Source organism: Macrosteles quadrilineatus, unplaced genomic scaffold (genome assembly GCF_028750875.1).
Source record: "Macrosteles quadrilineatus isolate MER2022 unplaced genomic scaffold, UCM_ALF_1.0 Scaffold_3__2_contigs__length_128488019, whole genome shotgun sequence".
Lineage (NCBI taxonomy): Eukaryota > Metazoa > Arthropoda > Insecta > Hemiptera > Cicadellidae > Macrosteles > Macrosteles quadrilineatus.
The window spans coordinates 58681442-58709048 of record NW_026542596.1 but is presented as its reverse complement, the minus strand read 5'-3'; the positions used below and the strand labels follow the sequence as shown (position 1 = coordinate 58709048).

The 27607-nt window shown below is 35.7% G+C and overlaps 2 protein-coding genes across 4 annotated transcripts in view; both read left to right on the top strand.

The window, feature by feature from the left end:
* Positions 1-12423, top strand: part of LOC128988444 (disks large homolog 5-like) — a 67282-nt gene extending 54859 nt beyond the window's left edge. For all 3 annotated transcript variants that reach the window (XM_054409728.1, XM_054409730.1, XM_054409729.1), the window contains 13 exons: positions 402-553; positions 1142-1321; positions 3861-4005; positions 4472-4595; positions 4964-5141; positions 5593-5754; positions 6487-6611; positions 6794-7016; positions 7824-8044; positions 8710-8780; positions 10308-10472; positions 10782-11001; positions 12185-12423. In XM_054409728.1, coding sequence (XP_054265703.1) covers positions 402-553; positions 1142-1321; positions 3861-4005; positions 4472-4595; positions 4964-5141; positions 5593-5754; positions 6487-6611; positions 6794-7016; positions 7824-8044; positions 8710-8780; positions 10308-10472; positions 10782-11001; positions 12185-12300 — 2082 coding nt within the window. In that variant the 3' untranslated portion in view covers positions 12301-12423. The remainder of the gene's footprint in view (positions 1-401; positions 554-1141; positions 1322-3860; positions 4006-4471; positions 4596-4963; positions 5142-5592; positions 5755-6486; positions 6612-6793; positions 7017-7823; positions 8045-8709; positions 8781-10307; positions 10473-10781; positions 11002-12184) is intronic.
* Positions 12424-17351: 4928 nt separating this feature from the next.
* LOC128990291 (protein spaetzle 4-like) lies at positions 17352-25518 on the top strand. Its single transcript, XM_054412617.1, has 5 exons — positions 17352-17654; positions 20361-20515; positions 22059-22529; positions 23052-23174; positions 24621-25518. Exons 1-5 carry the CDS (start codon positions 17622-17624, stop codon positions 24853-24855), a joined length of 1017 nt encoding a protein of 338 aa, XP_054268592.1. The 5' UTR covers positions 17352-17621; the 3' UTR covers positions 24856-25518.
* The last annotated feature ends 2089 nt before the right edge of the window (positions 25519-27607 follow it).

Below are 27607 nucleotides of genomic sequence, written 5' to 3'. Positions count from 1 at the left end.
TGCCCAAAATGGTTGGTTAGCAAAGTACTTCAAGTTTTTATCCATGATATAAAAAAATAAAGTTGTCCTTAACATTCAAAATTAGTAATATCTGGGAAAATATACTGTTTCTGCAAAAGCATACTCATTTTAACTCGTGAGAAAAGGGTTTCAAGCAGTAAAAAGTTGACAACTCGTTAAACCTTATATATTTTCTGTTCAAGCAATATAACTTAATTCAATTTTTTTCACTCAATTCTGAAGATGTCCCTTGAAGAAGTGAAATATCAGGTTTTAATGTGCTCAATTGTTTGTCTACCGGTGAAACTCAAGTTAAAGTGAGGTAGTTTCGCATATTTTACAATATCAGAAACACCAAATCAACTTAACTTAAATAAACTAAGATTGTGTGGATGTTTCAGTTCCACCACACACACTCGCCCTCAGTAGACTCCCATTATCATAAGAACGCTCGGTCCATCCCCTCCGCCCACTCCCACCCCGGCTACGAACACGAGAACTACACCTACGAGGGTGGCACCTTCCCTCGCAAGAAAGAAAACCAGCGATTTAGGTACAGTAGAACACCCTTTAATCACTTTCAACCAAAACTGTGTGAAAAACTAACTAGAACATGTTAATGTATTGGTGAATGGTGAGATTTATCAGAAAAAGAAAGGGAATTAACAGAACTAAGAGGTGTAACAATAACTCAGTGAAGATATTGTCATGGTGTCGCCATGTAAACAGAACAAAAAAGATAACAATGAAAGCACAGTGCATTAAAGACTATTTTTTATTTAAAGTTTTATTGATGTAGCAGTACCAATTATTTTTAGTATGTTCCAAGTTGTTAAATCTGTTTGTGTATTATTTCAAGTTTGTTCAAGTTTCATGAAGTTTTTTTTTATTATTAGGTAGATTGCTTTACGATTTGTAAAATGTTTGGAAGAAGCTACAGCAGCTGATGATACCAGTTTTTTACCTTTTGGCTATCCTAAATTACCTTCCCATTATTTCTGTTTTGAAAAGTTAAACTGTATTGTTTTATTATATTTACATAACAAACATGTACTTTTTTATTAGTATTTTCCTAATTTTAGTCTTAATTTCCTGCTACAGTTCTACTATTCAGATAGTCTGTAACACATGTTTGTTACAGAATACCCTCCAATCCAAGTGTCACCAGTAAGAGTAGCGGAGGCAAAGTGTCCACAGGTAGCATAGAGAAAGCATCAGACCGCGGCAGTCCGATGCCCACCTTCCATGTAGAAGTGCTGAGCCCCGGTCTGCGTCAGAATAAGAGGAACTCCTTGCCAGACTACACCTGGTCCCATCACAAGTAAGCTCATTAACTCAGTAGGTGAGGAAAACTTCAGAGTAAACCGGTACCGGTACATAGGTCCATCAGCGACACAGTGGGGGTTAGAGCGTGAAACCTGTTTTGAAAGCCGAGGATGAAATTTTAACAATTGCCTATCGTTTTAGTTTTAGCTTATCTTATCTTCTTATTTAACAGAGACCATAAAGAACTTCATCCGAAAAGTCGAATTTTTGCGCAGACAGTTGTTTTATTGGTAGACCCTACTAAATTTAGGCATCCGATGAAAGCCTGTAGTCTTCCAACTAATTCCTCCTCGGGAAGGTGTCTTACCAAATTGCCAAGAGTTTTCCTTCTAGCATCAGAGAGGTTTTCACAATCAAAGAGCAGGTGTCGGCTGTCTCCTCAGACCTACCGCAGTGCTTACAGATCGGTTCACCATCAAACAAGCCCACCCGCTGTAAATGTTTCCTGAATCACCCATTGCCAGTTCAAGGTTGTTAAAAGAAAAAGAGGTTGCCTCAGTCGCACGTATGACGTCACCCGCCGACCCGGACGGTGCTGCTTTTAATTCACACAGCTGTCACCTGTCAAGTTCTTTGTTATTGTTGTTTGTTTTTCATTTATTTATTTGTAAACAGATTCACCATTCTTACTAGGAAAATAAGTAATTTCTGAGTGGCAACTTCAACGTTTTTGTGCTTGTTTAGTGCGATTAAGTAACCTTATTCTTTCTTGTTTTATTTATTCTGCATTATATTATTTTATTGTTTAAGTTTATATTTTCAGTCCGGTTTTATATTTGTTGTGTTTTATATACAACAAATATAACCGCTAGCTTACTTTAACATGGTTTTACTTAATCGTTTACTTAATCGCACGGAACTTACACAAAAACAAACAACAATAACAAAGAATTTGACAGGTGGCAGCTGTGTGAATTAAAAGTAGCACAGTCCGGGTTGTAGCATCTTATCCAGGGAAAACAAAGAAGAAATAGAAATTCAAAATAGACTAAATCTGGCAAACAGATGTTTCTACGCTTGCAACAGACTGATGTCCTCTAAGTTACTGTCAAAAAACACCAAAATTAGAATTTATAAGACAATAATAAGCCCAGTATTATTATACGGAGCTGAAACATGGAAACCAAATAAAAAAGAAGAAAAGAAGTTAATCACATTCGAAAATAAGATTTTAAGAAAAATCTATGGACCAATTTATGAAGGTGGTGAATGGAGGAAGAGACACAACAGAGAACTGAGAGAACTCTACAGAGATCCAGATGTGGTGTGTGAATTTAAGTGTAGAAGAGTTAGATGGGCTGGACATGTTTTACGAAGAGAGGAACAAAATAAGTTAAAATTAGTTTTACTAAGAAATCCCGAAGGAAGACGACCGAGAGGAAGGCCAAAACAAAAATGGTGGAGCCAAGTAAAGAAAGACATGGAGCAACTAGGAGCAACTGAGGAGGATGCAGAGGATAGAGCAAGATGGAGAGGCTTTGTTGGTGCGGCCAAATATCTTCTTAGATATGCATGGCCCTGAGAGACGTAGACGTAGAGACAGTCCGGGTTGGCGGGTGACGTCATATGCACGACTGAGGCAACCTCTTTCTTTTAATAACCTTGATGCCAGTTATCAGTTCCACTGTTAATTTATTTCTTCGCCTGTCTAGCCTCAAAAAGTCAGAGACAACCCATTTAGAAGGCCTAAACAGAGTGCTAACCCTAAGCAGGGGTTTCAACCCAACGTTTGCTGTGCTTTTCATTGGCCCATGACACATTAGAGTTTTACAGACATTCCATCTCGATGTTAAATTTGTAGCCAGCTTTTTTATCAAAATCGTCGTAGTTGATGTGAGCCACCTACAGATTGCGCTGATCTAAATTACTAAATTCTGCCGAATACAGAATCTTTTTAACCAAGTCAAACTTAGGGAATGACTTATGATGAGTTATAGCAACTGTTATGACCCATCAACCTGGTCAGCAACAAAAATAAGGTATAAAATAGAATTTTAGACACTAGAGCATTCTGTGACTAGCTCACACAACTACATTCATTTTTAATAAAAAATTGGCTACAGCTGGTCCATCCATATAGGATGGATTCCATATAGATGGGAAGTCTACTTCAGTACCCAATAGTCAATGGTTTTAGCTTTAGGAAACAAAAAAAGGATATTTCTCTTAGGCAGACTTATTTTATTTAAGAGGTCATTCCACCTAAAACAAAAATATAAAAAATGACAATCTTAGTTGCTAAATTATACATTAAGCACTTATACAAAGTGCTCATAAAGTGGTTTTTGTCTTTCATCTAACAATTTTTCAGTAAAGTTCTTCCAAAACTGTTAAGAATGTGCTAACCATTAAATCTTAATGCTGGTTAAAGCGAATTAAATTGGTAGTGCTTTGAATATTCATCAGCCTTTTTGGCCTCGACTATGTGGTCAGATTAAAGGTAATGTCATATTTTAGCGTGAATAGTAAACATTCTAAATTGAGCATTTCTCCAGTGTGAACACTTTTTTAAGGTTTACTGTGCTTGTTTGCAGACCGTCGCCAGGTGAACTGCGCCGTGTTCACATTGACAAGTCAGTAGAGCCTCTGGGCATCCAGATCTCCTGTCTGGAGAAGAGTGGAGGAGTGTTTGTGTCTACAGTGAGTGAGCACAGTCTGGCCTCTCAAGTGGGATTGCAGGTACAGTCTGAAAATTGTATATGAGCCTTGAATTTGTGTGCTAAGTCATAGAATAGGGATGGATCTGATTCTTGTTATCTTCAAACTTTCTCAATACTCGTGAATTGAATTGAACCGAGATTCAATAACCGGTTCTGGAATTTTCTGTGATTGTGGAAAAACACAATTATATACCACCTTTAGAGTAAAATAATGATTGTCTCCCACATAATTTTAAATAATCTGTTAAATTTTGAATGCTACTACCCTAGGTTATTTTATCAAATTCTCCACGTATCTTAAGTTGTTCTGAAAGCGTAATTGAATGGCAACATCGCTTATAATTGGAAATATAAAAATTTGCTCAATAAGTACTCTTTTTTTTCAACCTCGTTTGGAGCTCCAGTACAACTAGCTGCAGTAATGACTTTATCTGCTCCTTTTTACACTTGACAAATGACATGTGTTGGTGGTATGTTTGTCACAGGTTGGAGACCAGCTGTTAGAAGTGTGTGGTATCAACATGCGTAGTGCTACTTACCAACTAGCTGCCAGTGTGTTGCGTCAGTGTGGCAACTCTATCACAATGCTTGTCCAGTACGCTCCCGACAGTAAGTTTTGAAATGTTTACATGTTTTATTTATTTACAAATATTTACTGCCAATTTGATAGGATGGCAATTTTTATATGACTCATTTACTCCTGTAGCCTACCATTGCTGAAAACTGTTGGCCGAAAATTTCAGTACTAAATCTAGGCATGGTGACGTTAATTTTGTGTACCTTTTAGTCGTTTGTGTTCTCAATGTTTGAACTGAACGGCTGAAACTGATAACTCACCATGAAATGTAGCGATGAAATACACTAGTAATATGTTGTCAATGGGTTAAGCCCATAACAGATATATTTAAAGCTTGATAAAAGCCAAAATAGTCAAGCTGTTAATTTGTTACACTCTACTAATTGCGAGTGATGTACAGAGTACCAAGAGCTGGAGGGAGCTACCAGTTCCAGTAGTGGAGGTCACACAAGGTCAGGGTCACCTACACCTCGTAACTCTCCTCGGACTACACGCAAGTCTGCTACAGCACAACTGACTCAACATCAGCTGACACAAGCCATCACTACCATACAACGCCAGCACCACACTGCTGAAAGGTAAGTGTTAGCTGCTTAGTGCCTCAAAATCTGTCAAACTTGAGTTCGATGAACTGTCCAGCGTGTCGTCTACTAGCTCTTCTTTCAGATGTCTGAAGCTTCCCATTGTTTCAATTCAATATTCCATATGTGAGTCAGCGGCTGATTTAGTAGCGCAACTACGATTTTAAGGTGGGGATGTCTTGAGCTTGTTGACTGACATTCTTTTTTATGGATAAGTTTATACACAACAGTCTCAAAGGTTTTTTTATTGTCAGTTTTGCTGATAAAGTGTTAATTTCTGGAGGATGCAGTATTATCTTAGGATTAGAATTAAAATTAGACTTACAATTTACGATCAGTCAATTACCTTATTAGTGCTCAGGGAAGGGATTAAAAAAAAAGGGTAAGGTAGTTACTTTGCAAAACTTTTGTACATGTTTGGCTGATTGTCATGTTGTGTGTGCTGTAGAGGTGATGATGGTGTCAAGTCCCCGGTGTACGACCCTCGCTATCTCATGATAGAGACACACAAGTGCAGCAACCTGGGCATCAGCCTGGTGGGAGGCAATGCGGTGGGGATATTTGTACACAGTGTGCAAGTCAACTCTCTTGCCTACAACTCTGGCCTCAGGTAACGGGCTGATTCCAAACCTTCAACATTTTGTATCAAGGCGTCGCTCATTATCAATATTTTGTGACTTTCATTTGATACGAAATTCCAGGATCTCTACGATTGTGGAAAATCACATGGTGATTTCAAAGTCAAAGTTTACAATATAGAATTGGAATCAAACATTATATTAGAGCAACGGCAGGCACAAGGGTTGCCAGGGGTATCACTTTGGGCCTCACAGATTTTTTTGCTTAAAACTGAATTTTATTGATGAAATCTAGTAGGTAAATTTTGAGCCGAGCTTTTATTCGTCGGCGATTGCAAGAGCGAATAAACACAATAAATTGCCAGTGATTGTGGAAGATGTTCACAATTTCTCCACAACCACCAGATTGTTAGTGATTTTGCTGTGATTAAGAGAGACGAAGATGCCATTAACGCTAATGCAGAGCAGAAGACATTCACAGTTTCAATTTTTTTATTTTTTGCTTTGGTAATACCTATTTTAAAACAAAACAAAATTGTACCAAACAATTACCATACACAATATAACATTTTTAATTTATTTTTTTTATGTCACAGACAGTGTAAAACGTCCTTGTTTGTTTAAAATGTGATTTTAAATTTTCTTGTAGTTAATTTCCCACAAAATTATATCTTGTAACTTGTACATATTGTAAAATGTACCTTGTGTGTTAAATTAAATTAAATTAGTTTCAATATTGTATGTGTGTGAACATTACCTTGCAGGACCGGTGACCAGATTCTGGAGTACAATGGGACAGATCTCCGCCAAGCCACGGCAGAAGAAGCTGCCTACGAACTGGCCAAACCAGCTGACAAAGTCACTGTTCTAGCTCAGTACAACATTGATCGTAAGTTTCAAAGTTTCGACCTACCTCGATCACGTTTGTCCGTAGGTAATTTAAATTAATTTTCCAATCAAACCTTTACTTGTCTTATATTTAATGTACCAATAAACCACACTTCCAAAAAACCTTTTTAATTAGGATTTTAATTTTTTGAGGTAATCATAAAGCAAATGTGCTTATAACAGGTTACAATGACATAAAGGACAAGCCGGGGGACAGCTTCTACATCAGAGCGTTGTTTGACCGACTTGACGAGGTGACGGACAGTTTACAGTTGAGGTTCCGCAAGGATGACGTGTTGTATGTGGACAACACAATGTTCAACGGAGTGCCTGGACACTGGCGTGCTTGGCTGGTGGACGAGGACGGTAACAGACAACAGTGCGGCATCATACCCAGCAAGTACAAGTGAGTAAAAACTACTGTATAGCGAAATCCGTTAAACTATTCCTTGTAAAACAATACTTGACATGTAGTAAACATACCTTTGTTTCTATTTTTTGTTATGTTTCTTATTTTGTTGTTTGTGTGTCACATGTTTTTATTCTGACAACTCCTTAAGTTGTCTAATGATGATGGAGCTCGAGATAAGCGCTGAAAAGTTGCAAGTTTACTAAACGCTACTTAACTACGTGTCATGAATTTTTATTTGCCAATTTTTAGCCGTTATTTGTTATTTGGTTGTAATTTATCCCTTAAAACCAAAAAGCGCTTAAGGAATACTAAACGTGCATTTTTTTAAATACTTTTAAATAACTTAATGCTCATTAATGAGCTCACAATTGTTTTGTAACCTACCAAGAGAATAAAAGTATTATATAACCACAAGTAAGTAAAGCACACGGGAAAGATAAAAAAATTGGGAATTCTAGAGCAAGTTTAATTTTCCATGAGGATAAAATAGAAGAATAAAATAAAGAAAATAAAATAGGTGTGGTGTTAAGTATTTTGAATGTTCTCAGTAACCAATATGTGTAGGATAAAAATTGCAGCTAGTAAATTTAATGTCTTGAAATATTCTCTCATTTTCAAGAAATTTTAGTCCTGAGGCCTATAGATAATGTTTAGTAATTTCTCAGTGAGGTGTTATGTATTGTGACTCATCGTTAGTTGGCTAAAAGCTGTCCCTTTTTCAAAACAAATCTTCAATCACTAGCCTATCAGTCATAGATTGCTTTATTTGTATCGGAAAAGTACATCAACTTTAATGTACAGGGTTGAAGAAGAGCTCTTACGGAGGCGAAGTTTAGGTGATCTTGAAGGGGATGCCAGGAGAGCGACCAGAAGGAGCTTTTTTCGTCGCAAGAAACACCAGCGAAGTGACTCAAAAGAGCTTGCCAGCTTCTCAAACATCAACCTAGGCTGGTACAGTGACTCTGGCACACTCAATGAGGACACTGCGCTGTCGTCCTACCAGAGGGTGACCAGGCTCAATGGTGAGTTCAACATCTTCACTTGATTTATTTCTGTTGGCTACGCCTTTATCATACCATTCTCTCCCTTTAAATAAGCCTTGGTTAGTATTCTTTTAATTAACCCCTTCTAAGGTTTAGTCTACTCCTCCTTTGAACTCCAAAGACTGACAGTACTGAAAGAGTAGATTTACTAAACTTCAACTTACAATTATCTATGCTAGTATATATCTGGGAACAAGTTGGTTTATTGGTAGAGCGTGGGACTTAGATTCCTGAGGTCCCGAGGTCAAATCCCGTTAATCACCAATAGATTTTATTTAAGTGAGGACACCGCAACATTTAGTCCTAGCCTGAAACAATGTAAAGAACAATATCAGTCTAGAGTCTAGTTAAGGAAATTCAACAAAAAGGGTGGAAGCTATTTAACAGACATATCCAGCAACCTAGGTATCAACTTAAGAACTACTACACTAGGTCTGGGGTCGATCAGTGTTGTAAGTGCTAGTGATAGACACCAGTGGCTAGTGCTAGATACCAGCAGATAGTGCTAGACACCACTTAAGCGCACTATTGAATGTTCCCTCTGTCTCTTTGTGTTGAAAGTAAAAAAAAATTGAATCGAGAATCGATTTTCAGGTGTTACTGGTATCGAGAAACAATAAATCTTACATATTTTTGTTTTACAGCAGAGCCAGTGTACAGGCCAGTGCTGATTGTGGGCCCACTCAGTGACTGTGTGACAGAGAAACTGATCCAGGTATGTTGAGCGTCAACTTAGTTGTTTACTCTTGTATACATTTTCAGCTCTTTATGTTTTACCTCTGTCCAATGATAATGTATACTTTGAGATTAGGAATCAGGAAAATAAAAGTTACATTTTTAAGTTTGGGTAGCTAGCCTAGTTGTTAACATCTCCAGCCTTCAGTGTGAGAGTGACAAGTTCAATCCCCACCTTTCCAAATTTGAGAAATTATTTTATTTCTGTTAGTGTAAAAACATACAGACAGCGTAGTGTAGTACAGCGCAGCACATGTTTTAAATCAAAACCGTACATTGAAATGAGGTATGACATACTGGTAGCGTATTTCGGCGTAGTGTAGCGCAGCGCAGCGTACGACCGAGGAACAAACTGTTTTGTTTTTCTCAGAGTGTATTGGAGGGCATTCGACTGCAGACACGCTTAAAGTCAATACTAGTCTCTTTGCTGCACCAATTGGTCCCCTCCTTCTCCCACCTTCTCTCAATCATCCTTCACCAAACTATATATGGAATCGAACGTCGTAGTCGACATTCTTGTATCTTAAACCGAAACTCGTGTTTCCTAAGGATTGGAAATAAGATGTATTCACCATGTTTTCCCCTGACTTTACACACTTCATGCACCCCTGCTCTTCTCCTACTGATCAAAAACTGCCACCTTAAGGCATTTTCGAGAAAACCAATACGAGCCGTCTTCGACAGAGCCATCCTCTATACTGATGTACCTTATTAAGTCTGTCTACAACCTATGTTGCGCTACGCTACGCTACCCCTTCTGTGTGTATTGGACAACGCTGCGCTCGGCTACGCTACGCTGTCTGTATGTTTCTACACTTAAGAGCGTTGACTCCTCACTCAACAAAATTCTTCTACTGTGTGTTCCAAATAGGTTAAGACCTGTTGGGATGTGTTTTTATTTCTTTGTTTTTACTGTGTACTTTTAGATTCCAAAGTATACATCTCGTATATAGAAATCAATCTTTTAGTCAAATAGAAAGTAGATTAATGAATCTCTCATAAAGTGAGCCATTGCAAAATATATTTTCTCTATTAGTAAAAAAAATGAAGTAACAGAAGATACTTTACGCTATAGTTGTTGTAATTGACTGCAGCACACTCTTGTCAGTTGCTCAGTTCAACTGCGTCAATTGTTACTGTAGCCTAGAGCGTCTATTAACCACCCGATCATCCGAAACATTAGTTAACCAAAAGGCTGATCACTGGTGTTACTGCGATCGTGAGAAATATTCTAAAACTGAAACCTGATATAGGAATTGGATGGCTCATTCTGTTGAGTCAAAACATTTACTAATCATAACACTGTTACTGAGTAGAAGAGATGCATCCAAAAGTAATTTGGCAGTGTTCCTTTACTGTTATAAATACTATGGGGGAAACAATGGAATCCAAACTCAATCCCACATTTGTTAGAAAATGATTGTAAAATTGTCCAGTGTAAAAGATTTCTATTATTATACTTAGCAAATTACCAATTGTTTTAAAAGCAGTGTTTGTGTGGTTGTAGGATTTCCCCGATGTGTTCACCCGGCTGATACCAGAAGTGATGCATTGTAGTCAAGCCACCATGGAGAAGGGGATATCAGACAACTTGTTTGTTGACTACAGAAAGAAGGGCAGCTTCTTTGAATGCACCTCGGTATCTGCTATCAAAGACATCATGTGTGACAAGGTAAGAAAGTTTAACTCAAACATTTTCAGTTGCTGAATGCAGTACAATTGTAGCCGATGCTAAGAGAAAGAGCATAATAAAGCATTTGCTGCTAAATACATACAATCTAGAGTTATATTCATTGAAAGAAACAAGATGTCAATCGTCACCCCTACAACCGTAGTAAGTGGTTTTCGTTAAGATTTTTAAAAGCTGTCACCGGCTTGGTCACATACTGATTGAATTAGATAAGGTTTTGTCAGGTGCAGGACACTTAGTAATAATTTAACTGGAAAGTTCTCAATTGCAATGTTTTATGGCTTGTTGCAGCGTTGCCACTGTGTGATAGATATCGCTCTGTCGTCTGTCGAGAGATTACACAGACACCAGGTGTATCCGATTGTGCTGCTTATCAAGTTCAAGTCCACCAAGCAGATAAAGGAGGTGAAGGACACACGCTACCCTCCAGATAAGGTGACGGCCAAGGCTGCCAAAGAGATGTATGAACACGCCTTGAAGCTAGAGTCCGAGTACAAGCACCACATCTCAGGTATTGCTGTTTTAAAGGATTGTACTTTAGAAAAAGGATAGATTCCCACTTGTGTTCTGTTGAAAGTTAATAGTCCAGGAACTTGGAGATACACAAGGTAACATTTTGTGTTTCTCCAAAATTTTGTTTGTAAAACTTTTAGAGCACATTTTAGGTTTTGAGTTTCCTACTCCATTGTAGTAAGCATATTATGTGAATCGTAACAAAAACAGTGAAAACTGTAACGACGCAGATCTGCTATTATTACATTGCCTCAGGCAGAAAGTAAAAAATTGGCAAAGCCTTTGCTATTGATGGTATGTTAACAAATTGATGGTATGCAGTAGCCTATATGGGAAAAAGTAATGATTGTTCCCTAAATGAATGCACTTGGAATTAGTGAATATAAAACGCCAACTGGTTAAGTTTTTAACCAAACGCTCAATAATATTGAATCTGATAAACTGAGTTGCTAATAGCACTAAAATTCTAGCTCTTCCTCTACTCGACTCATAAATTTACCATTGAATCTTTTCTAAACAATATTTTACTGTAGTTTAGTTTTTCAATTTTTTTTATTAGGTACTTATGTACTACCGGTATATCATAGATATTTACTGACTTCTATAGCCTCAAGTACAGTCAAACCTCTATAAGATGAATTTCAAGGGGCAGGGGGAAAATTCGTATTATCAAGGTATTCTTAATAAAGAGGTTTGTTTAATCAAGGTTTAATACTGCCGTTATTCGTCTTATAGAGGTTTCTCCTCTGAGATAATGTCTGAGGGAAGAAGAGGGATGGGTGGGGGTTTCATGTTGAGACAATCTTCTGTTGGTTTTGAAAACAACAGGTCGCATTCCTCTTGTAGAGGTTTTGTGCTAAGATTATTCATTGTATAAAGGTTAATCATTCCTAGCCCATGTCGTCACAAGGAAATTTGTCTTATGGAGGTTTTTAACCTAATTACTACGTTGTACCTAGAGGTATTTTTAACATTGACCTATAGGAAAGTTTCAAGAGGATTTTTTTAATTGTCTTATCGAAGTATTGGTTTTACCAACGAGGTTCGACTGTAGCCTAATTGAGACGCACACACTCTAAAACACTGATTCCACTCAGCATACACACTTACGGGCTTTTCCTTTTCTGTTAGCTGCTCATCATTGTCGCAGCACAGCTTATATGATTGTCTGTATGTTGTAGCTGTGATACCAGCAGGAGTGAATGTCGCGTACATGTGTACACAGATCAAGGCAGCTGTGGATATGGAACAGAACAAGACACTATGGGTGCCCTGTCCCGACCGCTCTACCATTTGACCTAGCGCCTCCTCCCTGACCATATAGTCCACCACTAGTTGTTACTTTGATTTAGCTTAGGAAGGGTGCAGTTAACCACTATTGTTATTTGTTGTAGCCGAATTGTACATATCACATCTTTGATTGAGGGAAGTGTTGATTTGTATACAGGGTGAGTTTTAAATGAGTTCCCCCCCTACTTTTTTCTACATTTCTTAAGATATCAACTCCGGACCACGTCAGATCATTAAAGAGTAGTAAGTACTTCATTTTGACTGGGTATAAATTTTTGACCGCCATCTTGGATCCGCCATATTGGATACAAAGTTATTTTTTCAAATGTAAAGGTAGGGTTGTGACCCATTGTTTTAAACTACATTTTTATGCTGAATACGATTCTGCAATCCGTTTTTAAAAATCTTGATCCATTCTAAAGTTATGAGAACTTTTTATAACATTATTTTTAGCCCATTTTAACATTGTGCATTTAGAAACTAAAAACATAATCGCAAAATAGTGCTAGAAAAAGATTTATGTATATTATGTGTTGTATACTTATCTTTATCTAGCTTTATTTTGCGATTATGTTCTTAGTTTCTAAATGCACAATGTTAAAATGGGCTAAAAATAATGTTATAAAAAGTTCTCATAACTTTAGAATGGATCAAGATTTTAAAAACAAATTGCAGCATCGGATTCAGCATAAAAATCTAGTTTAAAACGATGGGTCACAACCCTACCTTTACATTTGAAAAAAAAACTTTGTATCCAATATGGCGGATCCAAGACGGCGGCCAAAAATTTATACCCAGTCAAAATTAAGTACTTACTACTCTACAATGATCTAACGTGGTCCGGAGTTGATATCTTAAGATATGTAGCAAAAAGTAGGGGGGGAACTCATTTAAAACTCACCCTGTATTTTGCACGTTAATTGGACGTTTGTGAGATATGGTTTTAAATTTTAACAGCTGCTACCAATGGTTGTGTTATGTAAATTGTTGAAATTTTGTGAGGGGAAATAGTACTGTAGTTTTTTTGTAATTTTAATGTCTATCACTCAAATATGTTTGAATAAATGTAAATAAAGTTTATATAGAAATATTCAGTCCCTGACGTAGGCCTTAAATTGTTTCCCAGGAAGGGTTTATGAGCTAGATTTTCTACCACGTTTATACTAATTGTACGGGTTACGTCTTTATGTCACTGGTTTCCTGGCTTTGGATGTTGTATACTTTTTTAGACAAATCTAATTTTTATAAGTCTGAATTACTTTGAAAATTGTTTTTTTTTTTTATTTTGATTTTAAAGAAAAACTGTCTATTTTAAATATTTTTGTAACCTAAAAGTGATAGAGATGTTGTGATGATACTGTTTTAAATGTAAGACTTTTTAGCCAGCTTAATACATATTTGTGGTACACTGAAGCATTCGTCTAGTTATGTGCTTTAAGAATTTCAACTTAATGTTGGCCCTTGTTTTTTATTGATACCAGCTGTACATAATAATGTAAATAATATTAGTGTTACAATTTTGTATGTTTGATAAAAGGGCAATACAATAAAATATCAAATCTTTAGGGATGATGTTAAGAATAAGCTTGATATAATTAATATTTTGTATTTTTGTGGTATTAAATTTGTGAGTTAAGTTTGCACTTTAGTTGGTGTCTATACCTTACTTAGCACACATACTTTAACCCACATAGTAGGTAGAGTATTTTTTTAAATATTTTAAATCAACGAAGTATTGATAGTCTAGCCTTCTACTACGGTTGTGCAATATGTAATCTGTAACGTAACAATAATATTTGTGAAAAATTACCTAGCAATATTAGAAACTTACTATTACTCATTTTCTAGTTACATTTTTATTTTTGAGTTTGATTTTTAAAACTTAGACTTTTCTGTAGTTTCTTGCTTTGGTTCATTATTTACTTCACAAGATTACTTCACAATTTTTAACACACTTTTTTGTAATATAGGGTGCGTATCTAGTCTTATCTTCTGTATTTTCTGTTGTATATTGTATTGTTTACTGCTTATACACGTTATATAGAAATATATATTTATTACCATTATAACCTGAATATTTTTATTGCAAAGCCTTTTCTGTTATTTTTGTTTCTATAATTCTCCTGGTTGTGGATTTTACTGACATGAAAAATCAAAACTCAAAAGACATACAGAAAGTTTAGTACAATCAATATATTTGTATCAAATAATAATGTAATTTCTAAAAGTTAGTAAACATCAACAATCATTTAAGGCCCCTTGATAATAAATGTTTGTAATACCCATAAATTTATTACACGTTGGATAATTTACAGTGAATGGAGATATAAATAACATGTGTACAAAGACGGTCAATAATAATTACAACCCTTAAATCTACCGGGTGATTCAAAATTAATAGCCTGGTTTTAACACTTTATAACTTTTATACTATTAAACTTACCTCTTTAAAACACACATCAAATGAAAAAGCAACTCAAAGAGTTTATGTCTTCCAAAGACAGATTATTTAACAAAATCGATCCAGTAGAACTGTAGATTTAATTGTTCAAAGTTAACAAGTAATCTCCAGCTTTTTTCACCACTAAAGATTTGAGGTTGCTTGACGTTTTTGGAAATAACTTTTAAATGAAATCGACCAAAGTGGAAGGAAATATTCCGAAAGAGAATAAAATTTCCTACAATTATAAGAGATATAAAAAAGCACTATACATTCGATGTTCAAAATTTTTAGAACAATTTAATCTTTTAGATAATAATCAGCATGGATTTCGGAATGGAATATCAGTTGTGAGTGCTGCTGTATCTTTTATTGAAACTTTAATTGAGTCCGTTGACAAGGGAAAATGTACAACTGGTATTTTCATGGACCTATCTATGGCATTTGACAGTGTTAGGTATTCTACTCTACTTGAAAAACTTCAAAGTCTAGGAGTAGCAAAACAATCTCTTAATTGTTTTACGTCATATCTCACTGAAAGATCTCAATACGTAGAAATCACTCACTTGACAAATTACAGTAGAATTATTAAATCATGTTCAACTTATAAGCCAATAGTTTTTGGAGTGCCACAAGGCTCAACATTAGGGCCCCTGCTTTTTTTGTGCTATCTATGTGGAATGAAAGATTCTTTAATATATGATTTAAAAAATCAACACTATGTCTGTATGCTGATGACTTGAATTTGGTCATATCATCCATCTCAATAGAGCAAACAGAAATGTTCGCTTGTGTAGAATTGGAAAGTATCTGGAATTATCTTAATAACCACAACTTGATGATGAATTTACAAAAAACTAAAGTTATAAATGTTAAAACAAATCAAAATAGACAGAAGGAGCCAACAACAATAAGGTATAACGTACAAACTATTGTTGAAGAAATTAGTAACAATTTTTTGGGTTAACACTAGATCAGCACTTGAATTGGGATAAACATGTCCACAAATTTTTAAATAAAATTAATTCCAGAATTCATGCTTTATCAATTATGTCTTTTTACTGTGATTTAAAAACTTTAAAAAATATATATTTTGTATGTGCATTCACATATCTCCTTTGGCATAGCACTCTACCGCTCAACAAAAAAATGTAATCTAGATAGCATTTTAAAGGAGCAAAAAAGAGCGGTTAGAATCATGCTTAAGCTGCAGCGTGATGAGTCAGCTAAAGAACTTTTTAAGGATCTAAAAATCTTTACTGTTTACGGGCAGTATATATATGAATCAATAATAATTGGGAAAAAACAAGAAGTATTTTTGGAACCAAAAGAAAAATCCCATTCTTATAATTTAAGTAATAAGAACGAAAATGTACAACCACACAGGGCTATTTTTTTTTTAAAGAAACCATCTTATGCAGGTGGTAACAGTATTTTTTTAAATTTATTCCAAATAATATAAAAAAAGAAATAGATCCAAACAATTTTTAAAAATATTGAAAGAGTTTTTAATAAATTTGGCAATTTATTCTTTTGAAGATTTTTCTAACTCCCTCAGTCGCTATGATAGTTGAAATTATCTTACTAGATTTATAATATGTATTTGTTGTTTTTATGACCATTCCTCATATTTTGCTGTTTTTATCCTGTTGAATTATTTTGACACTATTTATTGTAATATGTATTTTGTACATACAAATTAAAAATGAATAAAGATATTTGAATTTAATTGAATTTATCAAAAAAATTGATATTTTTTGGAAAGTTTCACATAAGGACGTTTCATTCAAGTATGCGGTTGACAGGTTTGCAGCTTATGGTTTCCTCATGAGTTCATAATCTGTATTAGCTTTATGTATATAGATCTATAATGAGAATCATAAAATAAGATTAACACAGGGAAAAAGTAAACAAACTATAAATAAAAACAAATCTGATACATCTTCAATTTTTTAATGTTATTAAATACAGCCCTGTAATTAAGTTGTCTGTCCTTGGGAGAGGTTTGTTGAAAAACTGGTACTTTTTGGGAAGTTTCACATAAAGATGTTTCATTCAAGTATGCGGTTGCAGGTGTGCGGCTTATGGTCTTCTCAAAAGTTCATGACCCTAATTAACTTATACATTTGACTATTAATAGATAAACTTTACGCCTATGGTATTTTGTAAATACATTAAACTATTTTCTGTGAAAGTAGTCAATACCCAAACCCCTCAATTTTCCATGAATATGCCTAGCTCAAACCTGCTCCCTTGTAACAAATTCCAAAAAGCTGACCACTGGGCTAGCAACACTAACACTCCAGATTGTTTAGTTCTTTAATGCTTTCTTATGAAATGGCGACCATAAATGTAGGTATTTTAAGCCAAGCATGAACGGAGGTCGGAGACGAGTGTATAGGATGAGTTGCGCGATCTTGTACTCTTGTTGGTGTGTTTTCAAATTTTTTTCACCAAACAAAAAACAATATTAACCACGTATGCATAAACCTATCAAATACAAAGTTTCAACCAATAACTGGGGTAACCGACCATACAGAGTGCGTTTACGCATCATAAACCTCAACTTTCATGAAGCTTTACGGTGGTCCAAGACGTGACGTCACGTTTCACGATTATCTGGAGGCTGGACATTTGGCGACACGAGACAATCTCGAAAGAGCAAGTGTGTTCCAGCACGTAGACGAAACAAAGGGGGAGTATGCAAACGAGAAAGTGTCGCTAAAGGGCGGTCGTGTGAAATGTGGGTCGTATTATTGGAAACTGGGCAGTGGGCAAATAAGAGAAAGTGATGACACGGCGCAGGTAACGGTGCGCTGGCCTAGATACAGCGCCGTCGCAGTCAGTAGTGTGTTCTGAGGCAGGCAGCGCGGAGCATGTAGCCTACAATGCCGTCAACGCTGCCACCCCTCCCCCTCCTGGTAAATAGTCTACTTGTCATTAGCTAAATTGATATCTTATACTAGTTTGCCGCACTGTTTCGCTAGTATGTTTCGTGTTTATTATGGTCGACAGTATTGTTTTCCGCTAGTGGTTTTAGGAAAGGGTTATTTTTATTTTTTTTATTTTTATTGTACAGTATTTGTATTCCGCTAGTACAGTATGTATTTTAACGTTTTGTTTTGGTTCCAAGGAGAGTTTCTCTCCTTGAGTAGAACTTGTGTAAGTCTCGTAAAGGAAGTTAAAAATCTGTGGTTTAAGAGTAGTGAGACACCGTTATATACAGATCTAAATAAACGACGAGTGATGCTGCCTAATCAGATACTTTTAGCGAATTTCCCATATAGGGAATAAGCTATTTTAGTTTTACATCAGGATTTAGCTTTTTGCGTGTATTTTTTAGCAAATTCCTTAAATTTCCTTAATTCGAACATGTTATGTTCGGTTATTTCAGATTACCAACCATTCAATCTTTAAAATTGTCTACATTTCATGATTTTATTTAATTATTTACCTATCCTAATTTATGTATCTAGTTCCATGTACTTTTTTCCTCCATGTCTAGCTTATTTGGTGTAGAAATGTAATGAATAAAAACGGGTTTAGAACAAGAATCGCGTCTTTGTTCGTTTCTCAAACTTTTATAAATTTTTTTTATACCCGATCAAACTTGGTTCATTACTTAGGTCACAATTAAAAACGGAAGGGCAAGATGCTGTTACAAAGAGTGGTGACACATTTATACTGACAATTACCATATCTGTATTAGTCAAATTGTAAAACTGTTGAAACCCCGGCAATTCAAAACCTCCAAACAATCTGATTAGACGACCGCGACGCGGCACTCAACGAAAGTGTCGTCTGCCGGAAAAAAAGGTATTGTGCAACACCGCACCCTGTAGACCTAATAGGACTCGGGCATCGATGGCAGTGAAAGTGTTACTTATAAAAACTGTCACTAGAGAGAGACTCTCACTCGCGCTTTTCCCGGGCGAGCGGTCAAAGACCTGCACCCACTCCAGTACACTACATACGGTTCTTTATCTCTCTCGCACTCCCGGTAATGTGTGTTGTGTGTGAGAAACGGACCGGCTGAACAGCTGACTATCAGCTGTGAAACTTGTGTGATTGTTGGAAAATCGGTTTGAACAATGAATACAAACCCTGAAGCGAAATGCTTATAGAGTTAATGGAATCGTATTCATTGGTTTGAATTTGATAATAAAATTAGTTAATTTTTAGCAGTGCAGTGCATACCATTATCGATTGTGCAAGATTATTTCTAGTCTTCTTTTTGTTTCTTGAAGTTCAATAGTCATGAGATTTAATTTTGACATTTAATTATTCCAACTTAAGGAGTTAGATGGATATATGGAAATGTTTTCTCTAGTTCAAAAATTAAGTAAAAAAGGGTTGATAAAAACATGCTCTAATAGTTTGTATCTGTATCAAACTATTTTGGTTAAGTAAAAGTAAATTTGGACTATTTATGAATACCTGTTGGTACGTAATGTCTTAATTGTTATCACTTCTTCCTTAGAGAATAGTGCAATTTATTAACAAGGCCTTGGATCTGTTTTGTGAGAAGTGTAAATGGGGTAAACTATTAGGTAAACTTGGAACTCCCTGTGCTGTGTAACCTAAAAGTTCATCACGCCAAAAATGTTATAATCCATATTTTTGTTTAAGATTTTTACCATTAAAATATATTGTAAAGGTGGAATCTGTTAAGCATGTGTTCTAAATCTTCAAGCTATTGGAATATAACTTTTAGATTCAAAACACAGTTTTATGTTCAAGGATAGCTTTTTCAAATCCCCCCTCACTAAACCTTTGTCATTGGCCCTTTTTAATTTAACAACGTATGGGAATTTAAAAACTCTGCTCTCTAGAAAACCAAAACATATTTTATGTGGTTCAAAATGAATTAGGAGAAATCAATAATCACTTAAACATATTTGCCTGGATCTATTTAGGCTCCAAGTATCAGTAGTTATTGATATAGCTTTGTACATCATGAATTCTTTAATTCATGGTCTTTAAAAAGTGTACATGAAGAGATAAGTATAAAAAAGTGCTCTCATTCACAAACAAGTTATTGTTTGTTGTTCATAACATTATTGATAGCTGTCTAAGATTCAGAAGTATCATCTTTAAAACAATTCAAACATATTTAACACGTTTGCTACCAATCACCACATATTTGAGACGCTGAGGTCATTGCCACGGTCCGAGGTAGCATACCTATACATTTTAATATCACACATAGACCGGGTGTCAGTTTGTTAAGAGTACACACAGACCGAGGGCCGATGCAGCAAAGTAAAAATCAGTTTTGCCAACTATCATTTGACGTTACTAATCATCACATATGCGACAGACATCCTTGTAGACCACTGCACAGAATTCAAGGCCTTCAAACTTCAAATAGACCGTTACAAAAGATATAAGCTTTTTAATAACATTTCACACCGACGCAAATATACAACGTCAGTCTATTTTAATGTGACCAGTCTATGCGTAGAAACAGACTGTCGCATATGTGTGTCGCTGGTCCATATGAATGAGAAATTTTGTACTATTGCGGTAGCAAACGTGTTAAAGCCTTGCAGAGCATAGTGAATTTTAATTTAAGTTTTTCTCAGGGAAGCGATATTTAAGATTGTTTTGTGTGTTTGCATCTGAAGCTAGTGCTGAGTCTGACAGCAGGACCAGGTAGTGGTTATGACTCCGGATACACGACGTGTTCCAAGCCGTTCAGGTCATCCAAGAGTCGCAGCGAAATACCTTGTGACTTCCGCAACCAGAACTGGTGCACTATACCCGGCACAGCCTACCCCTGGTGAGAATAACAATCAGGATCTAGTCGTAAAGTTGTTGAGAGTTTTAACTTTTTCAACATTTTAGAAGTAAGGCTGTCACAGTAGTTATTAATACCGTAATCATCTTCAGGATAGAATTGTGTTATATAACTAACTTTGTGTGCTGCTGGTTCTGCATTGTGGATGGCTATTTTCAGAATTATCAATGTTCTGAAAACAGCCATTTGGAAGGTTGGCCACAAAAATGTGTCAATAAAAATTAAATGTTTTCATAATATTTGAGAATGGAAAAAAACAGTTTTTTGTAAAACCTTACTCAGGGATTGTTTTATATACGCTTCCAATAAACTAAAATAATTTTAAGATAATTAGCTGCAAACAATTAGCTTCACAACAAAATATTTATGAAGTTTTAAAATGTTTACTGTTTTATAAGCATAACTTATTCAAACCACAGGTGATAAGAAGAAATTGTGAAAAATACAAGTGTAGTGGAATTTGACTGTAAGTTGCTGACATCTATATAAATAAAATTAGAGTTTTGTCTGTACATTGCTTAGAATAATGAACTTTTTGGTTATTTTTACATTTCATAGGTCAGAGAAACCGAATCAAACCTTATCTCAATTTCTGTCTGTCTGTCTGTCTGTCTGTCTGTCTGTCTATCTGTCATTCTCTTGGTAACGCTAAAATACGCACTTTATTACAACTACTCCTCAATAACTATAGCACTGTCCCGCCTGAAACTTATTTTCCAAATACTATACATATATGAGATGGTTTTAGACGTATTTCATCGAATATGAGACAGTTAGATATTTAACAGGAAACCATTGAAAATCAAGTTTTTGTCGATTTTTGACGTGGAATTTCTGGAAGCCCATGTTAACCTTATGAGAAATGAAATTATTGAATCTTAACAGCTGTTTCAATTAAACAAGTTGGTTCTGTTCTGTGATGTTCAATAGCATTAAAGTTACAAGGATTACCAACAGGGTGCAGCACTAGCACTATTATTTCTTTTACATTTATGACAACAGCTAATTTGCAACCTGGAGGCGAGTGAGCGTAGCGAACGAGCTAACCTGAAGGAAAGCAACATACAGGTGAGTGAGCGTAGCGAACGAACTTCAACCAGGACGTGATTGAGCCATGCAAACGAGATCAGATAGTAAAAATAAAAGTAAGCCTACCGTTATAGGATCGACCGGCAGACACAGAGGTAATTTAACCTTTTATTGATTGTCATACCGATCCGGAACAACAAAAAACAACATAAAATGAAGCTATGTATAATAGTTTGGCCAGCATATCTTAAAATATGCAAACCAACTGCTGTTCGTTATATAAGAAGGTTTCAACTGAATATTATAAGATCCCCGTGCGTAGAACGGGTACACAGCTAGTAATTAAATAAATTGTGCTCTCCATACAGTCAAATGTCGTAACCACCCATAAATGCTCACCTCAATGGAAATGTAAGACCCCACCCTTAGCCATGAAAGTTTAAAGGTTTTTATGTAAACAGTGTACAAAAACTAAAATTTCTATCACCGCTTTTAGGAGAGCCGTTCGTCGGTTTGTCTACGAGAACCACGGACTCATGAGAAGAATGTACGGAGATGAAAGACACATTTCAGTGCTTCGTTCAGAAATAGAGTCCAACGACGTTGAATACCAGAGTGAGAGCGGTTGGTCGTTTCATGACGGGATTTTGAAAAACTACCATCCGAGGACTAGCAGTTCCTCGGCACCGACGAAGCCGACTCCAACCACAACCACGACGACACCGGAACCGAGCACTCGATCGTCTACAGCGGAGTCTGTGACGGAAAACACCAACGCAACTGAAGACCCGTATACTCTGTCTAGTGAGCAGTTCACGACAGAGGCGAATCTGGAGACGACAGCAGATTACGAGGCAACGACTGTCAACAGCACAGAGAGTGAGCAGAAGTCTCAGCCGCAGCCACAGCTGTTTGAGAAAGACCAGACAACGACAGAGGAGACTCAGCTGTACAAGCTGCGAGGAGTGTAAGTAGCCTTTCTACAACAAATATTAGGCCTAATTGTGAGTTTATTCAAACCACTCACATTTTTGTGTGTTTAGAAAGGTTTTCTCAACCCTAATCATGCTACTCTCTAATATAAAATGGTCGAATGAAAGCAAAAAGCATACTTTGATTTTAAGATGGCTAAAACTTGTATTCTGAAAATAGAGAACAGTAGGCGGCCTACTAATAACCATGTTCAGTTGTATAAATGGTAGTAAATATTTAACTAAGTTAAAAAAACTTTCGGTTTAACATCGGGCTGTTGTTTTATTTTCATGAGCAAATTGTGAATACATTCCTTTTTTATGAAACGAAACTTGCAACTATTATTATTGAACACTTACTTTTTTAAGGTTATGTTTTTAGAGACATTTTAACGTAACCCCAAAAAAAAAAAACATTAGTGAGGGGAAATACCTGATAGTTTTTGTTTTCAATCTGCTGTATTTAAAGATAAAATGTGCAAATTTTAAGACTCAGTGTTTTTTTTTTCTTTTTTCAGAAATGCATGCCCGGTGAAGGAAGAAGTAGTTGCGCCATTCTGGGCCAATAATACAAGAGGGGAAGTGCTCGCTTTACTCAATCTCTACCCCTTCGAGCAATATGTTCACTGGGAGAGGTGTACGTAAGTATTGGAACAATTGTTTATTTGTTTACAAGTAGCAAAGTAAAGACTGCCATGTCTTTTCAATACTAAAAAGTAACTAGGTACTACGTTGAATTAATGGTCAAAGCTACTACATAGTACATAATTATTCTCTTCTGCTCCGGTTATTTCTGGTGTAGGGCATCGAGTAGGCGTCAATATATTCATAAATATCTTCTTCACACCCCTCATCTACCTTCTACCAGGTACCAGGTATTCCTTCCTCATCTAGTCTTCTTCAAATGTTCAGATTCAGTTTCTGTTAGAACCATTGGCGGATCCATGGGGGGGGAGGATTTTCTCCCTTAAAATCCTAAAAATAATTATGACAAGTCCTAAATAATAACTATTTACAGTACTTTGGTATTATCCAGAGGCCACCCTTATACAGCGCCCTGAAGCGGTTATGTTAGATTGGGTTATCATAAATATGTTTGTAGGACTTTCCTCGTTTTGTTATGAATCGTACGATACCAGATGAGTAATATTTTCGCACGTAAAATCCCCTCCAAGTTGGCCAAGGTCAGGTAGTCAACCGAAGCGCGCGCATCACCTGTCACCGCCTGTATCTGGCGTATTTGGCGGGTGAAAGTATGACTCATCTGGTATCATTTGATTGCGATTCATAACGCAACGAGAAAAGTCCTACAAACATATTTATGATAACCCAACCTAACATAAACACTGCAGTGCGCTGTATACCTACTTGGCGGGGAATAGCGGCGGCGACGCATTCAACTCAATCCTCACCGACATTGCTACCTTTTGGGGTTGCCGCTAATCGTAATCATGTAAAATTTGGACAATAAGTCAATAAAAGTATGTTCTTTCCAATTATGTAGTTATTTATGGTTCCCGGTAAAAAGAAGCCCTCTAAAATAAGTGGCCACTGGATAATACCAAAGTACAGTACCCTAATTACACATAGCACAGCTTTGCAATTTTATTAGTCAGCTGCCTCAAAACCTTTTCTTTTGCCATTGAATGGTTGATTAAATCAACGATGACCTAGTCCCTTTACATATCAGCCACCTATGGGGTTTTTACGCTCCCTGTTTATTACCTCAGAGCCCGTCAAACCTGAGTTGTTTAATAAACTCCATCCAGTCTATGAGCTCCTCCTGAAGAAGGTGTCTGCTTCTTGTCATGGTGAGAGTGCTTTCCCTTACCTCAATCAGAGCTGTGCCGTCACAAGTAAATGGTCTGAAGTCTCCTCGGACTGCCCACATACCCTAACTTGTGGTGTCCATTGTAGATCCTCAAGTAACGTCTGTGTATTCTTGAGAAAGCTATGACCCATATGCTTGTGATCTGTCCCAGATGCCTCCTGACTTATCTTAGAACATTGGTGGCAACTTCTATGGGCATCCAAATTTACAAATTGGACAAATAAAATCATGCTAACTTTCTCTTCCAATTTTCCAGGTTTGAGAACAAGCAGATGTTCTGCAGGCAAGGTTGCCGTTGTGAGCAGCAGTACAGACTGCACCGTCTGCTTGCTTACGATCCAAACAATGACTGCCGAGGGATCTTCTCCGATTGGTTCAAGTTTCCCTCGTGCTGCGTCTGCCGTTGTTATGACTTACCGAGCGAGCTGAGGCTGACTTCACGGAGTCCACGGTTCTCAAAGCTTGCAAAAGAAGACGACGAAGAAAGATAGTTTCTACTCAACCCTGGAGATTTCGAAATGTGATAATTGTTGGTGTGAATTTGCTTTGCCTAGTTTTAGTATTTAGCGGCTCATTTTGAAACACAATGTTCAGAAATGTACAAAAACCAACAATCTCAAGACTGACCATTTTGTAGATTTAAGTTTAATGTAATTGATTAAGTTTTTCAGTTGAAGGAATTTTATGAGTTTTTATATTGGATGTGATCACAAAAAACAGGAATGTTTAAGTGTTAAAGCAATAATAACCAACTTTAATTATATAATTATATGGTGTGTCCAATAATAATTTCTTTCTTAAGTGTTTTATTTCTTTTGTAAATTTTTATTCTTAAAATGAATAATTCTTTATCATTATCTTTTATAAATTGTACAGTTAGAAAGAGAGGGTATTGATTGATAGACACGCCCAAAAGGTAATAATAGTATGAATGAAAATTTTTATTACATTAGAAAACAAAACATTACATTTCATATGATTCAAAGTTTCTAACTGCTTTTCTTTTGAACTCGTTTGATAAACACTACAAAGAAAAATACATGACATTAATCATGTCCATTGTGAATTAATGATATTATATAAAAGACAAACTAAATTATAAACATCTTTGTAAATAAAATTTAGTTAGAAATTGCTGTAATATGTGTTGTAAATGTGTGTGTAGATATGTATGTTTTTATTTTTTGTAAAATATAATTGTTACAAATATTGACTGTATTTTTGATCCCTAATACCAAAGAGGATTGCACTTTTATAACTTTTAATTGAATACTCTACTTAACATAAAAATGTACTGCATGCTATTTACCAACGCAATTTTCTCAAAGTCAACCACCACTTTTCCTCCAATCCACTTCAAGGGCGATATTTATGCTCAACTGTAGCCAACCGTTCACATAACAGATCTTCCTAACCTGAAAAGCATCATGTCCGACCATTGTAGTTCTAAAAAATGTTTTTAAGTGTGGAACCGGTTTACTGCACCAGGGGCTTTCACACTATAACACCTAGCTATCTTTTTCTACAGAATTTTGGGTGTAGAATTGCCTTAAAGGTGAAACTAAAACAGTTTGACTTGTACAACTCTGTATTGATAGTTGATACAAAATGAAACACAATTAAATAAATGTATGTGCTACTACTACTTAATCAACCAATGGTTAGGATTTAAATAAATAAAATGTTTTACTGAAGTAAAAATGTTTTATTTCAAATATATTACATGATATGAGATCAAGTAATGTGTCAATGGGTTGCTTAAGCAAACTTTTTTCCAATTTTCACAGTTTTTGTAAAATCACAATTGATTATTCAGCCTATCAGCTTTGTTTGAATACACTGTACAGTTTTATTCAAATTTGTAAGCAAAATTTACATAATCTTATATGAACATGATTGGTTGTAAAATATTAATATGTTAAATATTCACAACAAAATACTGTTAACAGCTTGGCACTTATAATACACAAATGTATCAACATTACGATGGAACTTATCACATTTCACACAACTAGCTTAATAAATAAATATGTAAGTAGGCCTACTAAGTAGTCTATTATATCACAAAACAAAGAAATTAAGATAGGAGGGTAAAGAAGACATCACAGTTAACCCTCCGAGTGTCCCTTGTTTTGGCCTTAATGTCTGCCTATTTTTTGCTCATTTGCAAGGTTTTATTAAAACGGATCTGAGAAGCTTGAAAACAATGTTAATTATACTGTTCTATATACAGTACCATTTTGTTTGGAAAATCATGGGCTTCAATATTATATATAAAACATAAGAAACATTTGTTTCAAAAAATTTTTTAGGTAAAAAAAATATTTTGGAAAATTTTCAAAAACAAAATAAGTTCGCACTCAATGAAATTGTATAAATTATAGGCCTATAAATATTTGAAAATAGCCACTTTCTTCTAAATTTTATGAGGATTACAAATATATAATAATATAAGGAAGTAGATTTGCAAATAAATAAGTTATGGGCAAAAAACAGATTTCAGTACATGGCGTTTAGCTAAGAATGCATAGCCTAACCATAGCTAGGAATCTGGCTGATAATTTACATCAATATCACTACCTACTTCTTCAGGATCATCAACCAGCCCTTCAAAATCACTTAAATCTTCTTATAATGCACCACGTATATCACTACTTTTGATTTTTAACACTAAAACAATAAAAAACGTAATAAAACACATCAGTCATCGGTGCGAGGTTAACCAAGCTGTTTACAAATACGCCTTGTCAGCTGTCTGCTACAATATTTTCGGAACTAAAATGAAAAGCGCTTAGAGACAGACCTCCGGAGAAATCTCCGAATCTATCAAATAAAACGATACCTAACTCGATCCAGTTCAATCCGATTTTGTCAGTCATAGAGCCTTCGCCGTAAACAGTGTTATGTGCCGATGCATCGACAAATAACACTCGGAGGGTTAAAAATCAAGCATATCGAAATCACAAATAAAAATATGTTAAATTAAGTTTAAATTGTAACCTAACTGAGCGTATCCGAGGATTCGTGGATAAACATTAAAAAAGATAGTTGTGACTAGGACATAATACAAACAGCTTTAAATACTTTATTTACTACACATATTTTGCTTTAAGAATTAGTGCACAAAGATAAGATTAGGCCGTCCATAACAGACTGGAGCAAATTAAAAAATCTTATTTCATCGCAACTCACTACATTAGGCTACTTAGCGACTTTGCCACCGCGACTTTTTTTCTCGTGGTC